The sequence below is a fragment of the Bos grunniens genome, chromosome 20 (genome assembly GCF_055505025.1).
Source record: "Bos grunniens cultivar Pamir isolate PY7600 chromosome 20, Bosgru_T2T1.0, whole genome shotgun sequence".
Classification (NCBI taxonomy): Eukaryota; Metazoa; Chordata; class Mammalia; order Artiodactyla; family Bovidae; genus Bos; species Bos grunniens.
In genome coordinates this window covers 39101860-39125420 of record NC_141184.1, presented here as the reverse complement: position 1 = coordinate 39125420, position 23561 = coordinate 39101860, and the positions used below count along the sequence as shown (strand labels likewise).

The 23561-nt window shown below is 37.6% G+C and overlaps 1 protein-coding gene across 2 annotated transcripts in view; it reads left to right on the top strand.

Moving 5' to 3' along the window:
• Window positions 1-23561, top strand: part of OXCT1 (3-oxoacid CoA-transferase 1) — a 163261-nt gene that overhangs the window by 66056 nt on the left and 73644 nt on the right. For both annotated transcript variants that reach the window (XM_086361574.1, XM_086361573.1), the window contains exons 8-11: window positions 13688-13795; window positions 15056-15170; window positions 17799-17893; window positions 19625-19673. In XM_086361574.1, coding sequence (XP_086217700.1) covers window positions 13688-13795; window positions 15056-15170; window positions 17799-17893; window positions 19625-19673 — 367 coding nt within the window. The remainder of the gene's footprint in view (window positions 1-13687; window positions 13796-15055; window positions 15171-17798; window positions 17894-19624; window positions 19674-23561) is intronic.

The following is a 23561-nucleotide window of genomic DNA, read 5'->3' as shown; positions in this document are numbered from 1 at the left end:
GAGGTCTTTATCGTAGAAAGAAAGAAAGATTGAGCTAAATCACATCCAACTCTTGTGACCCTATGGAGTGTAGCCTGCCAGGCTCCTCCGTCCATGGGATTTCCCAGGCAAGAATACCGGAGTGGGTTGCCATTTCCTTCTCCAGGGGATCTTCTGGACTCAGGAACTGAACCCAGATCTCCAGCACAGCAGGCAGATTCTTTACCGCCTAAGCTATGCAGGAAGAGTGGTTATAGAACATGCAGCAACTGATGTAGACTTACAACACATAAGGGCTGGAAAGAATACGAGGCATCGCTTAAAGTTCACCTGTCACATTTTAGAGATAAATTGGCCTTAAGTGGTTCACATAAGAGCATAGTACAAGAAGGAATTCCCGCTAAAACCCAGAATCTATATCTTTTGACTCCAAATCCAGTTCTTTGTTTCACACTCTGCTATCTTCTTAGTTTTTAAGGGTAGGAGACATCAGAGAAATTATGTATGGACAAAAGTCCTTCTCTTACAAACTATTGACATCAGTAAATTACTTTTTTTCTGTCAACCATAGTCATTTTTCTTTAATGGTAGGGGGGAAATTCTGCCTAAAATATCAGGGTGCTTTTTAAATTGTCATTCTTAACTTTTCTTTTTTCTTTTTTTTTATTCTTAACTTTTCAAATATGCTGTTGATTTTCAGGGATGAGCTGTATATGCTTAGATGACATTTTAGATGCAGGACCTTGATCAGCTTTATTCACTTTAGTTTTCAGTTAATGCTGTGAATGACTACCTCAGAGTTAGGACTAGCTCTGCTTTCCTAGTGATGACTAGAGGTTATAATTCAATTTGTTGGAAGAAAACTGAAAACTGAAGCCAAATCCAGCCTCTTTGGTACCCAATACCAAATTAAATTTTGGAGACAAGAGTTTTGGTTGAAGTAGAAAAGAATAGGTTTATTGTTTTGACAGGCAAAGGGGGCCACAGTGAGCTAATGCCTTTAGAACTGTGTGTGCCCATCAGGAGTGGGTAGTGAGAAGTTTTATAGTAATGCTTCAAAGAGGGATGATCATCTCATGGACATTCTTCTAATGATTCGAGTCAGTGTCATCAGCCTTCTGGTTCCAACTGATTCTGGGGTCTGTGTGCTTGTGGGCAGCACCCCATTAATTTCTCACAGCTGGTGGGGTTTTTAGTATCTGCAGAACAGCTCAAAGATATTGTTACGTTTATCCTTTGATGGGGAACCAGGAGCCTGTTCCAAGGCTACTCTATTGTTCCTCTGACCATTCGTTCCTCTCTTGTCTCTGCATCCCTTCCCTTTCCTAATTACCAACTTTTTGAACCTGTTTATTGGAAGTGGGGAGGAAGGTCATGGATGCTGAATGAAACCTATTTCCTGTAATCAAGAGATGGGTAACACCAAAAGACTTTCCTACCCAGGATTCCCACAGGGTCCTGCTCAGTATCAGAACAAGTGATGCCAGTTGTAAAACTGATTGTCTCTGCCAGTTGTCCTAAGGGAGGAGTCATTTGCTCTTAATGCTAAAATCAGAACTGAGACTGTGATGAATATGTTTGAATATCTTTTAGGACTTAAAGGTCTAGTTTTAGAAATTGAACTACAGAGAGAGGAAAGAAGATGTTTTGAAGTTTATTTTTGCACCTTATGACTATTTTTATTATACTAAATCAGAGAAAGCAAACAGCATTTTAGTTTTCTTAATCAAATAAACAGGGTTCAACCTTGCTTACTGCTTCCTAAAAATGAAAGCATATTGAGAACATATAGAAATTTAAGTGAAAAATAAAGCTCATATTCAAAATGGCATATGCTAAACGATTTTAAATTTAGAAATTGAGTCATTCACAAACTGAATTCGAGTCACAATCCCTATTGGGTTAAGCAGCTATTATCTGTGTTCTGGAAATGTTAGAGTTTAGCCCAATTCTCCTTTGAAGTTTCTGTGTTAAATACTGTGTTCTTGCATTATAAAAAGCTCCAAGGATGATTAACAGGCCCCAACTGAAGGAAACAGTCTTAAAAAGTAACCTTTTAAAGTTTTAGCTGACATCACTAATAGGCAGTTTATCTGTGGCTGTAAAACCCAGCACAAACTTTTTTTCTCTCCTTGTTTCTCCATAACTCTCTTCATTGAAAATTGTTCCTAGTTAATTCTATTAATTATATCATGTCTCGCTGTTTTTCTTGGAGTGTGTGATAATGGTGTAATTTTTCTTACTATTATAGATAAGGCTGGTGCTTTGAATGAATGTGTTGGAGGTATTTTAATTCCTTTGGGTAGATGTTCTCATTTTAATTATTTCTTTGGATTTGCTACAGCCTAATGTTTTCTTTTAGAAAAAGATAGGACAAATAAAATTGGATATTTATAATACTTACTGAATGTTATTAAATCATATACTTAGTGAAGGATGGCATTTTTTGGTTAAAAAGAAAGTGTGAAGGCAGAATGCCATCATGGTCTAAACTATCTGGATGTTGTATTAGTCAGTGGAAATGAAAATAATACTATTCATAAGCTGCATTTGAATTTGTTTAAAAAAAAAACAGTTCAATTCTATATGAACTATTGGATTACTCCATGAAGTAAGTAATTTTTTTACTGTTGTTTTTTTTTTTTTGATCAATATGTCCTATTAATTTTGCTACTAGTCACAGTTTTAATAAATTGAATTATTTTAGGTGAAGTTTTTCTCCTAATGAGTTCAAACTCATCCCATTTCCACCTCATCCCGTGGTTCTAAATGAAACATTGTAGGGACAAAGAACTGTTTTTGTTTTGTAATGAGGAACATTAGGTTGAAGGTGATTATCATAAACTCAGGTTGAACAAGAGAAGAAAGGAAGATTCTTTCACTGTTCTCTGGGTATCTTTGTCATATTATAGTGTTTTTGCTGGTAGTTAGCTAAGCCCTTTTATTTCCTAGAAAAAATGACTAGGCTAGGTGTTATTTTAGAATATTAACTTTGATCCCTGTTTAATTGCATTCATTTAATTGGCTCATTTTATTTTTTTAACCAGTAGAGGCCATTTTGTACCTTCATTGTATCAGTATTTTTTCTGGCCTTGTATCATTCTCCAGTTTGATAAATATACTGTTTAGTTTTTATACATTTTGTTCCAGATATTGTAAAGTAGCTTATAAGGCACAGAAAATACACAAGATAACATCAGTTAAAAGTAGGGCCCTACAAAGAAAGAAAAGCAATGGTAGGGCTTTAAAATGGAGCAAGGACCAGACTGAAAAATTATACTGTAATAGCAAGTGCAAGATATCAAATAAAAATTATAGGACTTGTTTATATAGTTAGAAGTACATCTAATCTTTTTAATTTATTTTTTATTTTCTATTGGAGTATAGTTGATTTGCAGTGTTGTTTTGGTTTGAGGTGTACAGCAAAGTGATTCATTTATACATACATACATTCTTTTTCAGATTTATTTTCCCACATAAGTTATTACAGAACATTCAGTTCCCTGTTGTTGTTGTTTAGTCGCTCAGTCGTGTCTGACTTTTTGTGACCCCATGGACTGCAGCATGCGGGGCTTCCCTGTCTTTCACTATCTCCCAGAGTTTGTTCAGATTCATGTCTATTGAGTTGGTGATGCCATCCAACCAACTCATCCTCTGTCTACCCATTCTCCTCATGCCCTCAGTCTTTCCCAGAATCAGGTCAAGGTCTTTCCCAGTGAGTTGGCTCTTCACAGCAGGTGGCAAAAGTAAGTATTAGAGCTTCAGCATCAGTCCTTCCAGTGAATATTTAGGACTGATTTCCTTTAGGATTGACTGCTTTGATCTTCTTGCCGTCCAAGGGACTCTCAAGAATCTTCTCCAACACCACAATTCAGAAGCATCAAATCTTTGGTGCTCAGCCTTCTTTATGATCCAACTCTCACATCCATACATGACTACTGGAAAAACTGTAGTTTTGACTATCTGGGACCTTTCTCAGCAAAGTGATGTCTCTTCTTTTTAATATGCATTCTAGGCTTGTTATTGCTTTTCTTTCAAGGAGCAAGTGTCTTTTAATTTCCTGGCTGCAGTCACTGTCTGCAGTGACTTTGGAGCCCCAGAAAATAAAGTCTGTCACTGTTTCCATTGTTTTTCCATCTATTTGCCATGAAGCGATGGGACCGGATGCCATGATCTTCATTCGAATGTTGAGTTTTAAGCCAGCTTTTTCACTCTCCTCTTTGACCTTCATCAAGAGGCTCTTTAGTTTCTCTTCACTTTCTGCTTTTAGGGTGGTGTCATCCGCATGTCTGAGGTTATTGATATTTCCCCAGCAAGCTTAATTCCAGTTTGTGATTCATCTAGCCTTGCATTTCACATGATATACTCTACATAGAGGGTTTCCCAGGTGGTGCTAGTGGTAAAAAACCCTCCTGCCAATGCAGGAGACATAAGGGACAGGGGTTCGATCCCTGGGTCTGAGAGATGCCATGGAGTAGGGCACGGCAACCCACTTCTGTATTCTGGCCTGGAGAATCCCATGGACAGAGGAGTCTGGCGGGCTCAGCCCATAGGGTCACAAAGACATAGAAGTTAAATAAGCAGGGTGACAATATACAGCCTTGACGTACTCCTTTCCCAATTTGGAACCATGTCTGTAACACGTTGTTCCATGTCCGGTTCTAACTGTTGCTTCTTAACCTGCATATAGGTTTCTCGGGAGGCAGGTAAGGTGGTCTGGTATTCCTATCTCTTTAAGAATTTAACACAGTTTGTTGTGATCTACACTGTCAAAGGTTTTAGCATATTCAATGAGGCAGAAGTATATGTTTTCCTGAAATTTCCTTGCTTTCTCTGTGATCTAGTGGATGTTGGCAGTTTGATCTCTGGTTCCTCTGCCTTTTCTAAATGCAACTTGTACATCTGAAAATTCTCAGTTCATGTACTGTTGAAGCCTAGCTGAAGGATTTTGAACATCATCTGAAATGATGTGAAAATTACTGCACACATGCAATTGTGCAGTAGTTTGAACATTCTTTGGCATTGCCCTTCTTTGGGATTGGAATGAAAACTCACCTTTTCCAGTCCCGTGGCCACTGCTGAGTTTTCCAAATTTGCTGGCATATTGGGTACAGAACTCTAACAGCATCATCTTTTAGGATTTGAAATAGTTCAGCTGGAACTCCATCACCTCCACTAGCTTTGTTCAGAGTAATGCTTCCTAAGGTCCACTTGACTTCACACTCCAGGATGTCTGGCTATAGGTGAGTGATCACTCCACTGTGGTTATCCGTGTCATTAAGATCTTTTTTGTATAGTTCTGTGTATTCTTGCCACCTCTTCTTAATCTCTTCTGCTTCTGTTAGGTCCTTATTGTTTCTGTCCTTTATTGGGCCCATTTTTGCATGAAATGTTCCCTGGGTATCTCTAATTTTCTTGAATAGATCTCTAGTCTTTCCCATTTTGTTGTTTTCCTCTGTGCTATGCAGTAGATCCTTGTTGATTATCTATTTTGTATATAATAGTGTATATGGTAATACCAAACTTCTAGTTTTCCACCCCCCTCATAGTACATATAATTTAAAGGAAAATAATGAACAAGTGAAGTACAACTATTCTTGCTATTAAAACCAGACATAATTTTATCTTAGGCACCCTGTTGTTGTTTTTAATTTTTTATAATTTAGTTTTTAATTGAAGGATAATTGCTTTACAGAATTTGTTGTTTTCTGTCCAATATCAACATGAATCAGCCATAGGCATACATATGTCCCTTCCCTCTTGAACCTCCCTCCCATTTCCCTTTCCCTCCCACCCCTCTAGGTTGATACAGAGCCCTGTTTGAGTTTCCAGAGACGTAATGCAAATTCCCATTGGCTATTTGTTTTACATATGGTAGGCACCCTGTTTTAATTGGAAGGAAAAACTCTTTATAACTGTGGTGTAGGTTTTCTCCAAGAGTATACTATTCTTGGAGCATTAAAAGACTGGTTGGGCTCCTTAATCATTTTTTTTGCTCAAACTTTTGCTGACTATTTGGAGGTCATGAGCTTAAGATTGTCTTATAAGATGCAAATGGGAATGTAGATGTTCAGAATTGTCAGTTGTACCCAGACCCTTGCTCTTTAACCACAGTGAGCTCAGGATGTATTCCCTGTCTTCATTTAAGGGCTTGATAAAGATATTGAACAGGATAGGACCAAAGACACCAAAGTGTTACCAAGTCCAAGCTTGCTCTGCTCATCGCACAACAGACCAATAAATCAGAGAAGAGTTGTTGAGGCCAGGAATATGACTGTATTCAGAAAGCTGGCTGACTAGTGTCTCCCAAAAACAATCTTATCAGAGTCTTAGGGAAGGGAGTAAGGAAGTAAAATAATACGGCCATTAATCTTGCAGTGTCTCCTGGAATGACCAGACTTGGGGAGGGGACGGGTTAATTTTTTCCTTCCTGTAGCCATCCAAGGGTAGACTGGGTCCTGGATAATAGCACTTTGGTTTAACATTCAGGCAGAGAGGCAGACAAGCAATGAGAAGGACAGGTTAAAATCAAACAGATGCAACATTTAGTCAGATTTTATTCTTCCCTGTAACGAAAGCACTAGAATAGGGGTCCTTTTTTAATGTGGGGTCTCACTGAGGCTTGGGGGGAGAAATGGGTAGATGTTTATGGACAAATCCTTCGTAATCCTTAGAGGGATTTTACAGGTCAGTAAATATTTTTGTGTGTGGACAGATGTTGTAGCTTTCATCAGAGTCTTAAGCAAGTACTTATTTCCCTCAAAGAACCACAATATCAGAGGCCTCTAAGACTTTGTCAAGCCATCCAGTAGTTTTGTGGTTCTTCTGTTATCTTTCTGTCTCTGCATCAGAGCAGGCTCCCTGTTTTCTTCATTGTTGTATCTAGTAGGTGCTTAATTCATATTGTTGATTTTAAAGTGAATGAAACCAAGTCACATTTTCTCGGTATGTCTATAAAACTGTAGTGTGAGGGAGTTGGCCAGGTGCTTTGTGAAATCATACTCTGTGCTTTTCTCTCGACTCAAAAATGCACTAGCTAGATCTGCAAATTAATGAAGTTCACTTGGCAGGGCTTGGTGTGGGAAAAAACTTGTCCTGGGGTCTAATGATGTTCTTTTATCTGTTTATGACCTTGTGGACCGTTTGTTCAATAATCTTTCCCCTGCCCCACCACGCAACATGGATCTTAGTTCCTTGATCAGGAATCGAACCCTTGCCTCCTGCAATGAAAGTGCGTCTTCTTAACCCCTGGACCACCAGTGAAGTCTCAATAATTCATTAGCACACTCTTGTGAATAGAGCCCCAGTTTGAAAAGGAGTATATTTGCCTTTCCATACGCTGACATCTATGCCATTTTTTATTTGACTGTAATTCTGTGACCATATTTTCAGGCTTTTTAAGAATCCTGACTTGTAATTTTTGTGGGTCTACAGCCTAGAATTAGTTTGGAGAATCCAGGTGTATCTTCTTGGAATTCAGTTCCTTCTTAGCCGTATTAGTTCTTCCCTTTTCTTCTCCCTGATCGTGAAGCCAGAAGTGAAATGGAATTGAGCTGCTGTGCTTTATTCTGTCTTCTGTCTCCAGTGGTTGTGATTACCATGTCTGAACTCCCCATCAGCAGCAACAGAATCACCCCAGAAACCACCCTTCCATTGTCTTTAGTATTTAGACACGACTCAATGGCACCCCACTCCAAAACTCTTGCCTGAAAAATCCCATGGACGGAGGAGCCTGGAAGGCTGCAATCCATGGGGTCGCTGAGGGTCGGACACGACTGAGCGACTTCACTTTCACGCATTGGAGAAGGAAATGGCAACCCACTCCAGTGTTCTTGCCTGGAGAATCCCAGAGACGGGGGAGCCTGGTGAGCTGCCGTCTATGGGGTCGCACACAGTCGGACACGACTGAAGCGACTTAGCAGCAGCAGCAGCACCTCATTACAATTTGTACTTTTTGACCTACCTGTTACAGTTTCATGTGACCTCATTTTGTCTTAGGTCATGCGTGTCTCTCTTTTGTATGAGCTTTTTTTTTTTTTAATTGAAGTGTAGTTGATTTACAACGTTGTGCTAATTTCTGCTGGACAGCAAGTGACTCAGTTGTACACATATGTTCATTCTTCTTTATATTCTTTTCCATTATGCTTTATCCCAGATTGGATATAGTTGCTTGTGCTCTACAGCAGGACCTTGCTGTAATAGTTTGCATCTAAATGTAATAGTTTGCCTCTACTAACCCCGAATTCCCAGTCCATGCCCCACCCTTCTTTCTCCCCCTTGGCAACCACAAGTCCATTCTCTATGTCTGTGAGTCTGTTTCTGTTTGTAGATAGCCTTTTTAAACTACGAGAAGACACACTGCTATCCATGTTATCATATTCTTTCTTTGTATACCGTGTTCTCGTTGTCAGGATGATCTGTTTTCATACTGTCAGAATGGGGGTTTTGAGCGCCTTCCATCCCTCATAGTCTTCTATCATTTACAGTTTCTGACTGCTTGATCCTGATCTTTGTTTTTATCCTCTCAACTTTTCAAAATCTACCTCCCTTCAAAAACCAGGATACATTTTTGTGTATATCTTAAGATTCAGTTCCTGGCTTATTACAAATTCCAATTTTACATTGTCACTTTCTTTCAGGGTTTCCATCATTTCTACTTTACCAAAGAATTTATCTTTATTGGTTAAAAGTCCAGAATCATGGTTTCTCTCACTGTTTCATTCTGAAAAATAGAACTTGTCAGAAGGCAATATCGAATTTATCAGAAGAATATGATGAACAAAAGATGTTCTAATAATTGACATTTTCCATGATATCACCCTTTTATATCACTGTCTTGTTTCTGAGCCAGTTTTGTCATTTCTGTTAAAAAAAATATGCCATCTACATCTTTAGTTTGGTGAGCACTCTTGATTATATGTCCATTAGTGCGATATTCTTTCTCCTTTTAAAGTCACTTTGAATACATTTTGTCACATCATCGCTAGGTCAGTGGCTTCCCAGGCTTGTGCCTGTTTTCATGACATACCTTGTGCCTTTGAGCTTATTGTCATCAGACATTGGAGAATGCCCATTGGCGTGAGACATTCAGTGACTATGCGGTTACATTTACAACTGTTTGTAAGGTTGCAGTTTCATTAATAGCCACTCATCTTTTCAGTTTTTGTGCCTTTCTATAAAGACATCTAAGACCCCATGTATTTTTCCAGATCTTTTCAGCTTTCATGCCATTTTCTACTATATTTTTGTAGTAGTCAAATTATTCCCTAGCATGGAGCTTAAGAAGCTATGCACCTTCTTGTTCCTTTGGATGTTTTTTCTCTGTTGGATTTGTGGGGAAGGACGCCCTTCAGGCCAACCCTCCTTTTGCTCGACATTTCTTCTTTCTCTTCCCTGATTTTCTGGGTTAAAGTAGTATACAGAATACCTCTGCATCTTCTAAATTTTTCTGTTATTGCTCATTGCTTCCCTTCTCCATTTTTCTAGTCTTCTAAGGCTTTTTTTCTTTTTTTGCTAATTTGGGTACTGGTGGTTTTTTTTTTTAATGTTTCTTATGTTTAATGTTTTTTAATGTTTAATGGTTTTAACAAGCCATTGTGGCTTGTTATTTGCTTTTTAAGTTTCCTGATAAGAGAAGAATATTCATCCTAAGTCTTTCTGAAGGCTAAGATGACTCAGGAATAAAATCTGCAATGTGATTCCTCCCCTTCCTCCCACCTCACTTTATTTCACATGGTGAGGTTTGCAGGTGTGCAGCTTTTTCCACTAACAGCCTTCAGGGTTGGGCACACTTTTGTGGCCATAACCGACTGAGGTTGTCACTAAAATAAAATATGAAATAAGGAGGTTATTACTTTGCTGCTCCTCTGTTACATTACCTGAGATATAAATAATGTTTGCCAAGGAAAAACAAAAACACTGTCACCCGAGGATGAATTCTTACCCTTCTCTGAGGTTTAAATTTTTGCAGAATTATAAAGTGGAAAGGGTTTAGGGCAGAGAAAGCAACCTTTTAAAACAAAGTTCAAATCAATAATAATTAACATTCACTGGCCTCTCTTTTCCTGCTAATAACTGAAGACAAGTACTAATTAGAGAAGCCTCAAGTGTTTGGATTTCTGGATGTACCAGATGGCTGCATAAGAACTATGCATCGTGCCAGGAAGAAGCCTGGGTTGCTCTTAGCTACCACCTCTCCTCCATTTTGATCTTGTCTGAGGACCCTTAAACATGTCCATCACTGTGCACTGAGGCTTTTTCTTTGTTCTTTCTTCTCTTGTCTTACCCACTTCTGATTTCATGAGCTTTTATTTTTACTTCTTCCTTAACAAACTCCTTCTATTCATCTTTTTCTTTTCAGATTTCCTTTGACTCTTATGTTTTTGTCTGATCTCACCAGATCCTTCCCTCTCTCCCCATTTGTTCTTTTTCAAGATCACACAAAATCAGCACAGAACCTTTCAGTTGCTAACATTAAGATAGTTCTGCTTCTTCAGGTTTTTTTTTTTTTTTTTTTTGGTAAACTCTTTTCACAGGTTGTCTGAAAACATATGTTTTCTTCTTTGGGTTTATACTTTAAATATTTTCTTCCTCTATGATTAACTCTGCTAACCAACTCTGAGAAAGCTTTGATTTTTGTATAGAAATTTTCAATCCTGTTGAGTGTTGGTATTGTTTTGACAAATGCTGCCCATGCGTTTTCCACAAGATGAAAATCATTCCTATTAGGATGACAAAGCCTGGAACTGATTACGCTTAACCACATTCTTGCTTTTCATTGGAGTTGTTTTACTGGGACACATTCTTTCACTTCGTTTGTTGTGAAAGTCATGATATAGTTGCCCTTGGTAAAGAAAATTGGTCTTGATTTGGTGTTTTTTTGTCGGAACTTTCTCTGATGGAACTCAGAAGAAAGTAGAGATTGGTTACCATCAACATTTTTGGCTAAGTGAGAAGTATGACTCCTTTTCTTTCCCCGTGTGTTTCTTGCTCCTGCTGAAGGGTCATTGCAGGGAAACCAGTGAGGAAGCTGATGCAGTAATTCAGGCCAGAGCTGAGAGGGCGTGATCTACTGGAACAACGTTAGGCAGTGAGATTAATTTGCATTTTCTTAAAAAATATAAACAAAAAGTTTTTTTAACTTACATTTCATAATGTTGTAAATGTTTTTAGAGTTTAGAAACCACAGTTTTTAGGGCTCTATTTTCTTTTTAACATGTCCTTTTGATACATAGCTAACTAAGCAATTTATCACATCCTCCACTTATGTATTTCCTAGTTTTGGAAACCATCTACTTGATGTCTATTGCAACTTAAAAAAAAAAAAAACTTGCATGTTTTTCACCTCTTGATTATAAACATAAACTTAAACAGAAATAACTTGTACTGTCACCTAGGGATAAAAATTAGCATTTCAGTACTAGTTTCCTTTGGTTTTTCCTCTTAGTTTTTGCAGACATATAAATAATCGTTTGAGCCAATATATTAGTCTCTCAGTCATGTCCAACTCTGTGATCCCATGGACTATAGCCCACCAGGCTCCTCTGTCCATGGAATTCTCCAGGCGAGAATACTAGAATGGTTTTCCATTCCCTTCTCCAGGGGATCTTTCCAACCCAGAGACTGAACCCCATACCATGTATATTTTAGTGTTATTCTATTGTTGATCCTTTAGGTTGTTCCCAACTCAGTTTAAAAAATTTTTTTTGTATGTGTTTTTGGCCGCCCTGAGTCTTCATTGCTGTGCTCAGGCTTTCTCTAGTTGCGACATGAGGAGGGCTGTACTCTAATTACCACGCAGGGGCTTCTCATTGTGGTGGCTTCTCTTGTGGAGTATGGGCTCTAGGTTTGCGGGCTTCAGCAGTTGTGGCTCAGAGCACTGGTTCAGTAGTTGTGGCTCACAGGCTTAGTTGATCCATGGCATGTGGGGTCTTCCTGGACCAGGAATTCAACCTGTGTCCTTTGCCTTGGCAAGCAGATTCTTGACCAGTAGATCACCAGGGAAGCCCCAGCTCAATGTTATTTTAACAAATTCTATGGCCAGCATTTTCATGAATAGTAAATCTTCACACATATCCTCAATAAATGGCTTCAAATATATCCTTAGAATAATATCCTCAGAATAAATTTTTTAAAGTCAAGAATTTCTTTGAAGGCTTGAGTTGAATAAGTGTAAAATGTGAATGAACTCTAATGGCTGAAATTCCTGGCTTGTTGAAGAGGTGGAAGTAATACTTAGTTGCTCTGCATTTCCTATATCCACCTCCTGTTTACCTGATCCCTGCCTTGGTTGCAGTAGATTAAAAAAGAATCAATATGCAGGAGGCCTAATAACCTGTTGGATATGTAAAAAGTGAGGGCCATGTTCTTGATATATCAGAGTATAGAGAACTTTGGAGGAAAAGATACAGAGCACAGTAATGGGGAGCCCCCTTCCTCCCCCTGATTCATTCTCAGATGAATATTAGATATACATCTCTACTCACTATTTCATTTTTGGATTCCCACATGTTTACTGACTCTTCCTTGGAGTTTTTGTTCAATCAGAGAAGACGGTTTTTATGTACCATGTCCTTTTTTTTTTTCAGCTATTTGAGAGCAGTGCATAATAATGAAATTGACTCTTGTTAATCCCCATTAGTCTTTCATTGTGGAAGGAGTATGATTTGGGCATACATGGTAGAATAGCATAACGAGGGGTGCTTAACCTCAAAAACTTCTGAAGAGTTCAATTACTAGTTTAGGAGACAAGTATAATAGAACTCCCTTTGTACAAGTCATTTTCTTTGCAGATAGTTCTTTGCTTTGGGTATGACATCTATTAAACTGAGTACTCTCGTTCTTCAAGATAATATTTTTTCTTGGCACCAGAAAGATAATTTTTTGATCTCAACAATGTTGATCTTAGTTTTTCTTAATCCTTTTTACTCTGAGGGTTTTTTTTTAATGTTGATATAAAAATTTTTCTATTGTCCTTTTTAAAAATGAGTTTTAAAATAGCAGACTGACTTGGGACATTTGGTATTGCTATAAAGTACCTTTTTGCTCTATGAATAACTTTAATTTTTAGAATTTCTAGTTAGTTAATATTTTCTTTTTCAAATTTCCATATTGAAATTAATGATCAATCTTAAATTATTTCAGCAATTGCAGTTCTATCATAATCCTAGGAAGCTAATAACAGGAATAATTAGAAATCGTTACAAATAGCATTTGCGTCTATATTTAAAAAGCAATTGACCAAGCAGATGTTGTTACAGATTTTTGTCTTTGATATGATAAATTTCCATTAATTTTGAAAATCTGGGTTTAAGGGATGTGCTTTCAAATTTTGCATAGTTGAGCTGCAATTTGTGAAAGTTCAAGCAGCTGTACTGACAAACGTTTGACAAATTTGTAGCTGAGGCTGTTTTAAGCAAAGTTCTAGAACTTTATGTTCTGTGTTTTATGTTCAGGCCATGTATTTGAATTTCTTCTCTTTTTGTGGGTCTAGAAGTTTGTGTATATGTATGTATATGTGTATTCTTTCTCTCTGATGTATATGTAGATTTATATATGATATTTGTATGTATATACATATATATATATTTTACATTGTGTGTCCAACCTAAGTTGGAGGTAAAGATGCATATTCTTTGTTTTTTTTTTAATAAAAATATTCAATTTAAACTCTCATTATTTAATTTAAAATGTTTTTCTCTTTGCTTAGGTTGAAGAAATTGTCGATATTGGATCATTTGCTCCAGAAGACATTCATATTCCTAAGATTTATGTACATCGCCTTATAAAGGGAGAAAAATATGAGAAAAGAATTGAGGTAATTGACTTACCTTGTTTGTCAGTATTTATGGATCTGACTGTCAGAGAGATTGTCCCTGGAGCTATTCCAGATGAAAAAGAATTAAAGCTGAACAGGAAGTCTTGCTTTGAATCTTAATAGACGCTTCTCATGTGTCCATCTTGAGGGGACGTCTGTGTGATTGTCTAGATTAACAGTGCCTTGTGTTTACCACATGTATATCACTAAACTACATGATTCTCCAGACTGTGTCTTCCAAGCTTTTGTAACTGTTCTAATTTATAATGCATAGTTTTAGATGGCTGTCCTGAAAGATAGAGAACAATAATCAGGCCTTTGGTTGCTTTACCCCTGCTGGACTCTTAGTGTTTGAGTGTTCAGAGCTAACTATCTTGATGTCTTTTCATGTTTTCCCACAAGTGTTGGGCTCTCAGCAGCTGGTGGACAGATATGAGATCACGATAAGGAGAGGCTACCAGGAGCATTGGAGGTATACTAAGGCTACTGAGAGCATGAAGATCAGCTGGATCAGAGTTGATATTAAGATTCAGAAATGTGTAGGGATCCGCAACAGAATAGACAAGCAGTAAGAGATACCAGAGATTCAGAGATGCCCTCTACCTGTTGACATCAAACAGGAAGAGACTGCAGTCTAAAACTAATGTCAGGGCCCAGGGATCAAAAAGAGGACATTTGCAAACAGGGCCAGAGTCTGTGTCAAAGAGACCTAGTGATGGAAATAGTTTTCTGACTGGTTTCTGGATATATCTATGATTTCTGTGATGCACTTATAGCAAAACCAGTCTCAACTCTGCAGGTGGAAATAGGAGATTGATAGCAGCAATACTTGGTAAACACATTCTGGTAGCCCCACCAAAAAACGGAGTCGAAAGGTCTATTTGTTCTCTTTGTTCCAGCTCCATCCCTGAGCACCCGAGGAGAATTCAGCTGTAGGACTCTTAAGAGTAACAGTAGTAGCACTCTTTGTGACAGTAACGGAGGAATTATTCGCTTCAGAGATAGAACAAGTGTATGTTCGTTTTCAAACAAATCTGACCTTTCATTTACTTCCTAAAGAATAATTTCTGTCATCAAATGTCATCCATGTTACTCTTCTTTTGTTAAAAAAAAAACAAAACATCTATATTATATTGCAGATTTGCTTCCTGTTAGTAATGGGGGAGAGTTAAAATTTTTTCCAATACAGTTTCGTATTTCAGCAGTGATAAAATACAAGGCATACCTCAACCATGAATAATTTATTTGTTTATTTTAAAGCGTTTATCAATCCGGAAAGAGGAAGATATAAAAACCACATCTGGTAAACCTGGAGATAATGTCAGGGAACGTATCATCAAGCGGGCAGCTCTTGAATTTGAGGACGGCATGTACGGTATCCTTTATTCCTTCTGGGGCTGAGCAAAGACTTAGCCCTTTTTACATATTCATCAGGTTACTAGACTTCCTGCATAGGGATTCTTTTCTAGTCCGTTGTAGCTTCTAAAGCAATTGATCAGTTTTTACAAAATGTGGCATATAACCTAAAGATACAAAGATAAATGGAATTGAAATTATAATCCTTTTACCTTCTTGAAGCAAAATAGTGTCTGAAAATTTGCTTAGCTATTCTCTGATATACAGTGAATTTCAGTTCAGTTTGGCATTTGGCTAAAGTTAATTGGGAAAAGAGATTACCCCAGGTGAAGGTTTAAATTCTCAGAAGTACTAGTTATAACCAATGTTATTTGCTTTCTCTGTGTTCTGACATTTACATACTCATTTGAAACATAAGATCCAACTTCTTAACAGCCTCTTGTTTCCCATGACAAAGATCCCTGTGAGTGTACCCTTTTATGTCTGATGTTTTGTATTCAATGAATGATTCAATTCTGCTTTAGATACTTTGTCAAGAAAAGGGTAGATAAAGTGTTTGGGTTTTGAATGTGTTTAAATGTCAGTGAGTCTGCCATTTTGCTAATTTTTGAGACGTTAACCATTGAACTATGTAATACAAATAATATATATAAATTCAAATAATGTATGATAAGGTAAATATTTGTTGAATGGTGAATACAGTAAAGCTGTGCTTAAAGTCCTGGGACAGAAGGTAGAAACATGGCATGTGTATCCATTCTCTGAACTTCCTCTGGTCCATAAAAACCTTCTTTCAGACAGATACTGACTGGGAAAACTCCCTTTTTTTACTTTCTTCTTAACTCCATCACTTCATTTTTTTTTTTTTTTAATCTTTCAGCTTATGCATTGGTTTATGGCGGGAATTCACACAGGGAAGAGAATATTATAGTGCCTTCTTTCTCAGCTCCCATATCAGCAAGTTACAGAGTCAACCAAATTGGCTGAGCAGATGAAAGCTTGTCTGTGGGCTTTCTTTTTACCTCCAGTCAACTGGTTTACCACTGACACTGTTAACACTGACTAAAGGATAACTCTGCTTTTAGATGTATTGGCTTCTCTTCTAGGTATCCTTTGTTCACTGTCATTGTATTGCCTACGAAAAATATGTGCAAGTCAGTTCATATAATGGTCTTTGCACAGCACCTACTCTTTTTCAACCCAAATTGCATGGGCTTTTCTCTCTCTGGTGTTTGACTCACTAAATAATATTAAAGAACTGAAAATTGCAGCATATGATAAAATTGAAGTATAAAACTTGTAATTTGGATTGCCCTTTCTTGAAAATAACCTGCTCACAATGGAATCAGTACCTCAGCGTGTTACGTGCGTCACTGTGAGAAACACAGTTAACTCTACACTGGATGGTTTGGTAGGAGGTAATCCAGGTAGCTATCATCATACCTTCATAGACTCACTATATTCACTAGAGGTGACCTGGCACGTTGGGTTGTTTTGCTGGCCTTTGTAGTTTATAATATGGTACCATATACACACTTTATCTTTTCTGGCCTTGATTCTTAAAGCACTCCCTGTTATTAGAATCTCCCCCGAGTGCTGTTATTCTTTACTTGTGTCAGGGTCTGTGGTGTGCATTAGTGGACAGCATGGACAGCGGTTCTAGACAGTGTCGGTTGTTTTTTTTCCTTTTGGACCGTGCTGTATAGCTTGTGGGTCTTAGTTCCCCGACCAGGAATCAAGCCCAGGACTTTGATCATCTGAAGAAGGTTTAATAGCCTCAGTTAGCTCTTTAAAAAAAAAATTTATTGAAGTATAGTTGACTTACAGTGTTGTATTTAATTTCTACTGCACAGCAAAGTGACTCAGTTATGCATACATAGATTCTTTTACAGCTTATTTTCCATTATGGTTTGTCATAGGATATTGAATATAGTTCCCTGTGCTGTACAGTAGGACCTTGTTTTTTATCCATTCTGTATATAATAGTTGGCATCTGCTAATCCCAATCAGTTAGCACTTTGATGCTGCAGCATAGCTTCTTTTTAATAGATGGTCTCAGATGTGTTCACTGAAACTTAAGCATCCCCACCATCCTCTCTATGTCTTAGAGAAGATTCAGTTACCAATGGATGTTATTACAGTGACCCAAAGGAATCCATACAATTTAGGTAGACATTTTGGTGGTGTCAGAAAACTTTGTTAAAATTCAAACACAGAAGCCCCTTGTAGAATATTTTAATCATCTTTAGTCTCAGTTGGAGTTTCGAATAGTGAAAAATGCTTTTAAACAAAGCTCAGGCCGTGTTACATCAGTCAGCAGTCATAGTACATATATCATAATACATTAGTCCTAATACATAGTATATAAGTCCTAATACAAGCCAAAAATTTGCTAAATGTGTCTTACAATAAAAATGACCTTTTGATTAGTTTTCTGAAGCCACTACTTTGATATCTTCATGGCAAAAGCTGTGATTATTTGAGAGATTTTCTTTTTGAAAAAATTACAAAGTAATATCTAGAGAGTGGTGGGAGAATACATTCAGAAAAAGTGACTTTAAACGCTCTGTGCAGATTTATTCATGTAGAAGATTTATGACATAACCTCTACCTTTTGTATGTTGGACCTTAACATCTTTTATTCCAGCCAATTTGGGCATAGGAATACCACTTCTGGCCAGCAACTATATCAGCCCCGATATGACTGTCCATCTGCAAAGTGAAAATGGAGTCCTGGGTTTGGTAAGACAAAAATTAAAGTTATATTTATCCAGTCTTGATGGAAAATAAGATATTTTATATAGTGCAGTCTTCTTAGAGTTGTTAGCTTAGATTTTCCAGTCTTATTTTTCTTTCTCTTCATCTTCATAATAAATGTTTAACTTTTCCCATAAAATGGTAGTACTTATGAACATGTCCTGTCATATTTTATGGAGTAGATGGTAGTTTCCCAACTCCATGAGCTTTTCAATCACTCCTCATTTATCACTGTATGAGCTTCCATCTCCCCTATATAACACTGACTTCAGAGACCTCACACCAGCCTGTTCAGGTAAACTATTTATTAACCTTTGTGTGACTGCACAAGATAATGAAGATTATTAATAATCCTATATTAAATAAAAATCAGCAAGTCTCAGCATGAGAAACTGAAGAATAACATTTCTATTGATCCTTTAGAACAGGACATTTTTTGACAGTTGGCCAATTCGAAAAGTTCTCATGTCATAATCATTTTGAGGCCATGTTGTTCAAAAGGGTAGAATTTTCCCTTTCTCAAGAATAACTTTTCAAATGGGCTCAATATTCTCATAGAATTTGACCATTCCTTTTATTTTAATATTTATTTAACATAAAATAAAATTAAATACTTTAGCTTCCTGAATAACTTTTATTTACTTATTAATTATGGCAGAGATTACTTATTGTCTGATGATTTATAATATTCCTAATCTTTTATTATTTCTCAGTATATCTTAACTGTTAATACAGTACAAATTGTACATATGGAAAATGTATATCCAGCATTTAAAATATAAATTATGGTCATGAGCATGTAGTTGATTCTGATTGAGGCAATGATTGTGACCATTTTCAAAAACACAAAAATGATAATCGTCTGGATAAAAAAAGATTCATACTGCAAAGACTCACATTTTTCAGATACCTTAGAGATTATCTAGAGTGACCAGATCCCTCATTTTTAAGACAAAGGAAATAAGTTGATATGCGTAACTATGATCACTGTTTAAAGAAAAATTTACACAGGTCTAAAACATGAGTTACCATTTCAGTTTATTTAAAGAATACATTTTTGATCCCATTTTTTGAAAGTATGTTAAAGTTTTACAGCCACTATTTTCTCTTTCTTGGCTCTAACTTAGACCTTTTCTTTCCTCTTTTTCTATTTCCTCTCTTTTAGTTTAATATATGTTATGTTATGAAACTGCTCACCCTATTCAAGTTATTAGAGATGGTTTATAAAAATACATAAAAAATAAAAACTTAGGATTACCAGTCAAAGGGACAATAAGGGCATCAAAAAGATGAGACTTGCTTCTTCAGATCCTTCTAGCCCAATAAAGTAGCCATTTAGTTTGTATTCATTGAGCTGGACACGACTGAAGCGACTTAGCAGCAGCATTGATATACTATAGCATAGACTGCATAGTAGATACTAAATAATTACTTTTTTTATTGACCTGGATTTCCAATAGCTTAACATTTCTTTCAGACTTTGGTAGTTTGAAGAAACTATTTTTCACTTACCTGATCACACTTATTAGTGTAGAAAAGACTAATCAATGTGAGATATAGAGCCATGAAAACATCAGGATTACTTTGAAAAGGTTCACCTCAAGTCTTCTGATAATCATTTCCTAAGGTTTTAAATGAGTTGTTTGCATTAAAGTTTTAGTGTGTGATTCAGTGAGAAACTTCTTTTCCTAACTGGACATGTGCTTTATTTTACAGGGTCCATACCCATTAAAAAATGAAGTTGATGCAGATCTAATCAATGCAGGTAAAATAACTCATTACATGTTCTTCTAGCATTTTCCTTTGCTATTAGTTTCGTTCTCTGCCAAATGATTTTAGAGTAAGGAGTTGGGCTTGATTCTTTGATGTTTCCTGGAGAATATGCACTGTACTTTACTTGGAGGAGGCAAGAGAAGCCTTTCCAGTGCCATCTTGGTCTGCCTGCCCATTAGAGGTCTCCCCTATTTAGGGCAGAGTAAGATATAGGGGAAATTGCAGGAGGGGCTACATGAAATGGCAGGAGCTTTGGTGGGTCAATCAGGTGCCATCCTGACGGTGCACAGAGAATGCTCTCAGATGGGGTAACGAGAATTAAAGGAAAGGATAGTTTACAGGGGTGTAAACAGGGTTAAGGTAAACCAGAAAGGATGTTGAAGTACCACAGGGAGTTTTTATCACCCTTGGGCCTTAAGGGGCAACTGTGGGAGAGGGTCACCAGACAGGAACAGGGTCTTTGTGGAGGAACACAAACATCTTGCAGAAACCTGTGTGAGGGTGAGGATGGGAGTCTCCTCTGCTGTATCTCCTGCTTGTGCCTCCAATTGGCAGACCCCAGGCTGAAATAGATCTGTCTTCTCATGATGAGAAGGTGGGAAGTGGATCCATAGTAGCAGCCAAAACCAAGATCTGGGGCTCTGGGGTTTTTGTCGTGGGTAATATGTTCTGTCCTCTAATCCAGGGGTCCCTAACCACTAGAATCCAATGTCTGATGATCTGAGGTGGAACTGATGTAATAATAATAGAAATAAAATGCACAATAAATGTAATACGCTTGAATAATCCTGAAATCTTCCCTCTACCCTCTGGTCCATGGAAAAATTGGCTTCCATGAAACTAGTCACTAGTGCTCAAAAGATTGGAGATTGCTGCTCTAATTGACATGAGAGTTAGGAGTTGTTTGCTTATTAGTTGCTAGGTCATGTCCAACTCTTTTGTAACCCCACAGACTGTAGCCAGCCAGGCTCCTCTGTCTGTAGGAGTTCCCAGGCAAGAATGCTGGTTAGTAGAGCATCCTTCAAAACTTCAAGGGTACTTAAGGATGTACTCTGCTACTCATTGCAATCTAATGATATAGGTGATAAATACAGAGTTTCTTTGAATTGGGAACTCTAGCCTGTCTTCTCCTATGCTCTGGTATTCATATGCTTTGCCTTTTATTATTAGCCTTTTATTTGACTGGGACAGAGAGTCACATATTGCAGCAGCCTGGAGGAGGAGGAAAAACAGGTCAGACCTTTTGGCCTCCATCATTGCCCATATGTGAGGCAGTACTGCCACTGTGTTGGAGCTAAAGATTTTCCTTAGAATGGAGTTTCCCATAGGAAGCTAATTTTTATATTCTGGCATGATTTTCTTTATCCTTCTTTTACTTCTATTCACTCTACCCCCACAAAAGTATAATTCTTACTTTGTGTTCAAAAATAGTATGTGTAAATTTCTGAAGAGAAGCAACAGGAACCGAATATAAAGGCCAGCTGCCAAGTAGAATTGATGTTTAATACTTAGGAGTTTTGGAAGTAAAACAGCTTCTGGTTGAATAGTTGAATTAGTTAACACGACTTAACTCTGAAAGGCGCACTGTGATAAAGCAATGACATTTAACCAAGGCTGTGATTTAATTGTACTGTACCCTTTAGCAATAGCTCATTGATCTGTGAAAATATTTGCTGCTTGGTTTAATTAATTTATGATGTTAGTGAGTTATTTGCAAAATGAATAACTCCATTTTCCAAATTTCAGGCTTGAGCTCATAAAACCCACTTTCTTTGGAAAGTAGTTAATCTTTTCAGTGACATCATTGGAGAGTAGACATTTCTGATTCCATTGAGCTTAAAAGTAGCCCAATCCTAATGAGCCACCAGTTTTAGATTTCAACTTCTCAAATACCATATATAATCTTAAAGTACTTTGTAAAACCAGAATTCTTTGCTTTTGGGAAGCCAGGCTGCCAATCAGTTTAATAGTATTCTATCTCTTTCATCAAAGTCCTTTTTGGGATTTATGATGCTTTTGACTTTGGAGCTAAGTTAGAGGTGAAACACTTTGAACTCCAGAACCCAGAACATAAATTGATGATTTCCTCAACTCCCCAAGTTTGGACATTACCAGGAAGATTAGCCCATTGTTTGTGTTCATTTGAAAGGATTTTCATAGAAATCCATTAGAACAAAGACAGAGTTATGTTTCTGGGCATAAAAAGTGTATTAAAATAATAATTAGAACTATTTCTAAGGATCCTCTTTTCTAAATTATTTTATATGGTTATGTAACAATGAATGACCACTTGTATAGAATCACACAATTTACAGCATATTTTTTCACATATATTATCAATATATTAAGTAAAAATTGAGCCTCAAGTGAAAACTTTTTATACACGTTGGGAAACTGAAGCCCAGAAAAGTGAAGTGATGTGCTCAAGATCAGGTTGCTAGGGACAGATTCACATGTAGTCTCCTGCTCTTGGCCCCAGGCCTTTTTCTCTGCACATTGATCTACATCCACTGATAAGTTGAGAATTTACAAGGATGCAGAAGGCAGCATTTAGAACATTTCCAAGGTCTCAGGAAGATTTGCAGCATCCTAGTGCAATTGTGAAATTTCTAATAAATCTCATGTTAGCTTTCATATTAATGTGCATTTTGCATTCTTTCTTATTTCTTAATATTTTTCTTATTTTAATATCAAAATGTTTTTAATGACTTCTTCTTGGTCATTGTTCAGTCGTTAAGTCATGTCTGACTGTGCGAACCCATGGACTGCAGCGTGCCAGGCTTCCCTACCTTTTGATTAAAAAACTACTTAGAAAGACTTAGCAACTAAACAACGACTTAGAAAGAACCATGTTAATCTCATGGCTTTTGAATATCCTTGTTTCCTGCTATGTGCCTCTAGAGCGGTGGCTTTCAATGGGAAAGAGGGTGATTTCACCTTTCTGGGGACATTTGATAATGTCTGGAGTGCCAGTGTTACTGGCATTTAGTATGCAGAGGCCAGGGATGCTGTTAAGTATCCTGCAATAATCAGAGCAGTTTCCAGCCCCCAGCATCAGCAGTATCTGCTCTAGAGGTCTGCGTGCCACATCTGAAGAATTACAGGCCTGCAGCCTAAAGTACCACATTCAGGATCTCTCTAATGGTTGTGACTGACCTTTCCAGATTTATCTTTCGCTATGACTGAGTCCACCCATACTGAAGTGCTCGATCTGTTCTGTTTCCTTCATCCATGACTTAGCTCTTTCAGTGCCCTTTCTTTTTTGTTATGTTCTATCCCTTGTTCATCCCTGTCTCTTTATCGGTAATGCCTATCCTTCAAGTTCTAGTTCATTTGTCCTCTCCAAATCCTTTTGCGGCTCAGAAGCGCTTCTCCTTTGAACCCACAACACATTCAGCATCTCATAAGCATACCACATTTTGCCTTGTTATTATTTGTGTATATTTATCTCTCTCGCTGGGTATCGTGTTCCTTTTGTTTAGGGTATGCATGCTTGCTTGGTTGTTACAGTCATGTCTGACTCTTTGTGACCCCATGGACTATAGCCCTCAAGGCTCCTCTGTCCATGGGATTCTCCGGGGAGGGGGGGGGGGTTGCTGTGCCCTTCTCCAGGGGATCTTCCCTATCCAGGGATTGAATCTGTATCTCCTGCATTGCAAGCAGATTCTTTACCCACCTGGGAAGCCCTTGCTTAGGGCAGTGGTTCTCAAAGTGCGGTTTTCAGAGCCACAGCATTGGCATCCCCATCACTGAGGACTTCTTAGAGATGAAAATCCTCAAACTCTGGGAGTTGTGCTCAACAGTCTGCGTTTTTATAAGACCTCCATGTGATTCTGATGAGTGTTTGAGAACCATTTGTTTAGGGCATCTGCATTTTGTT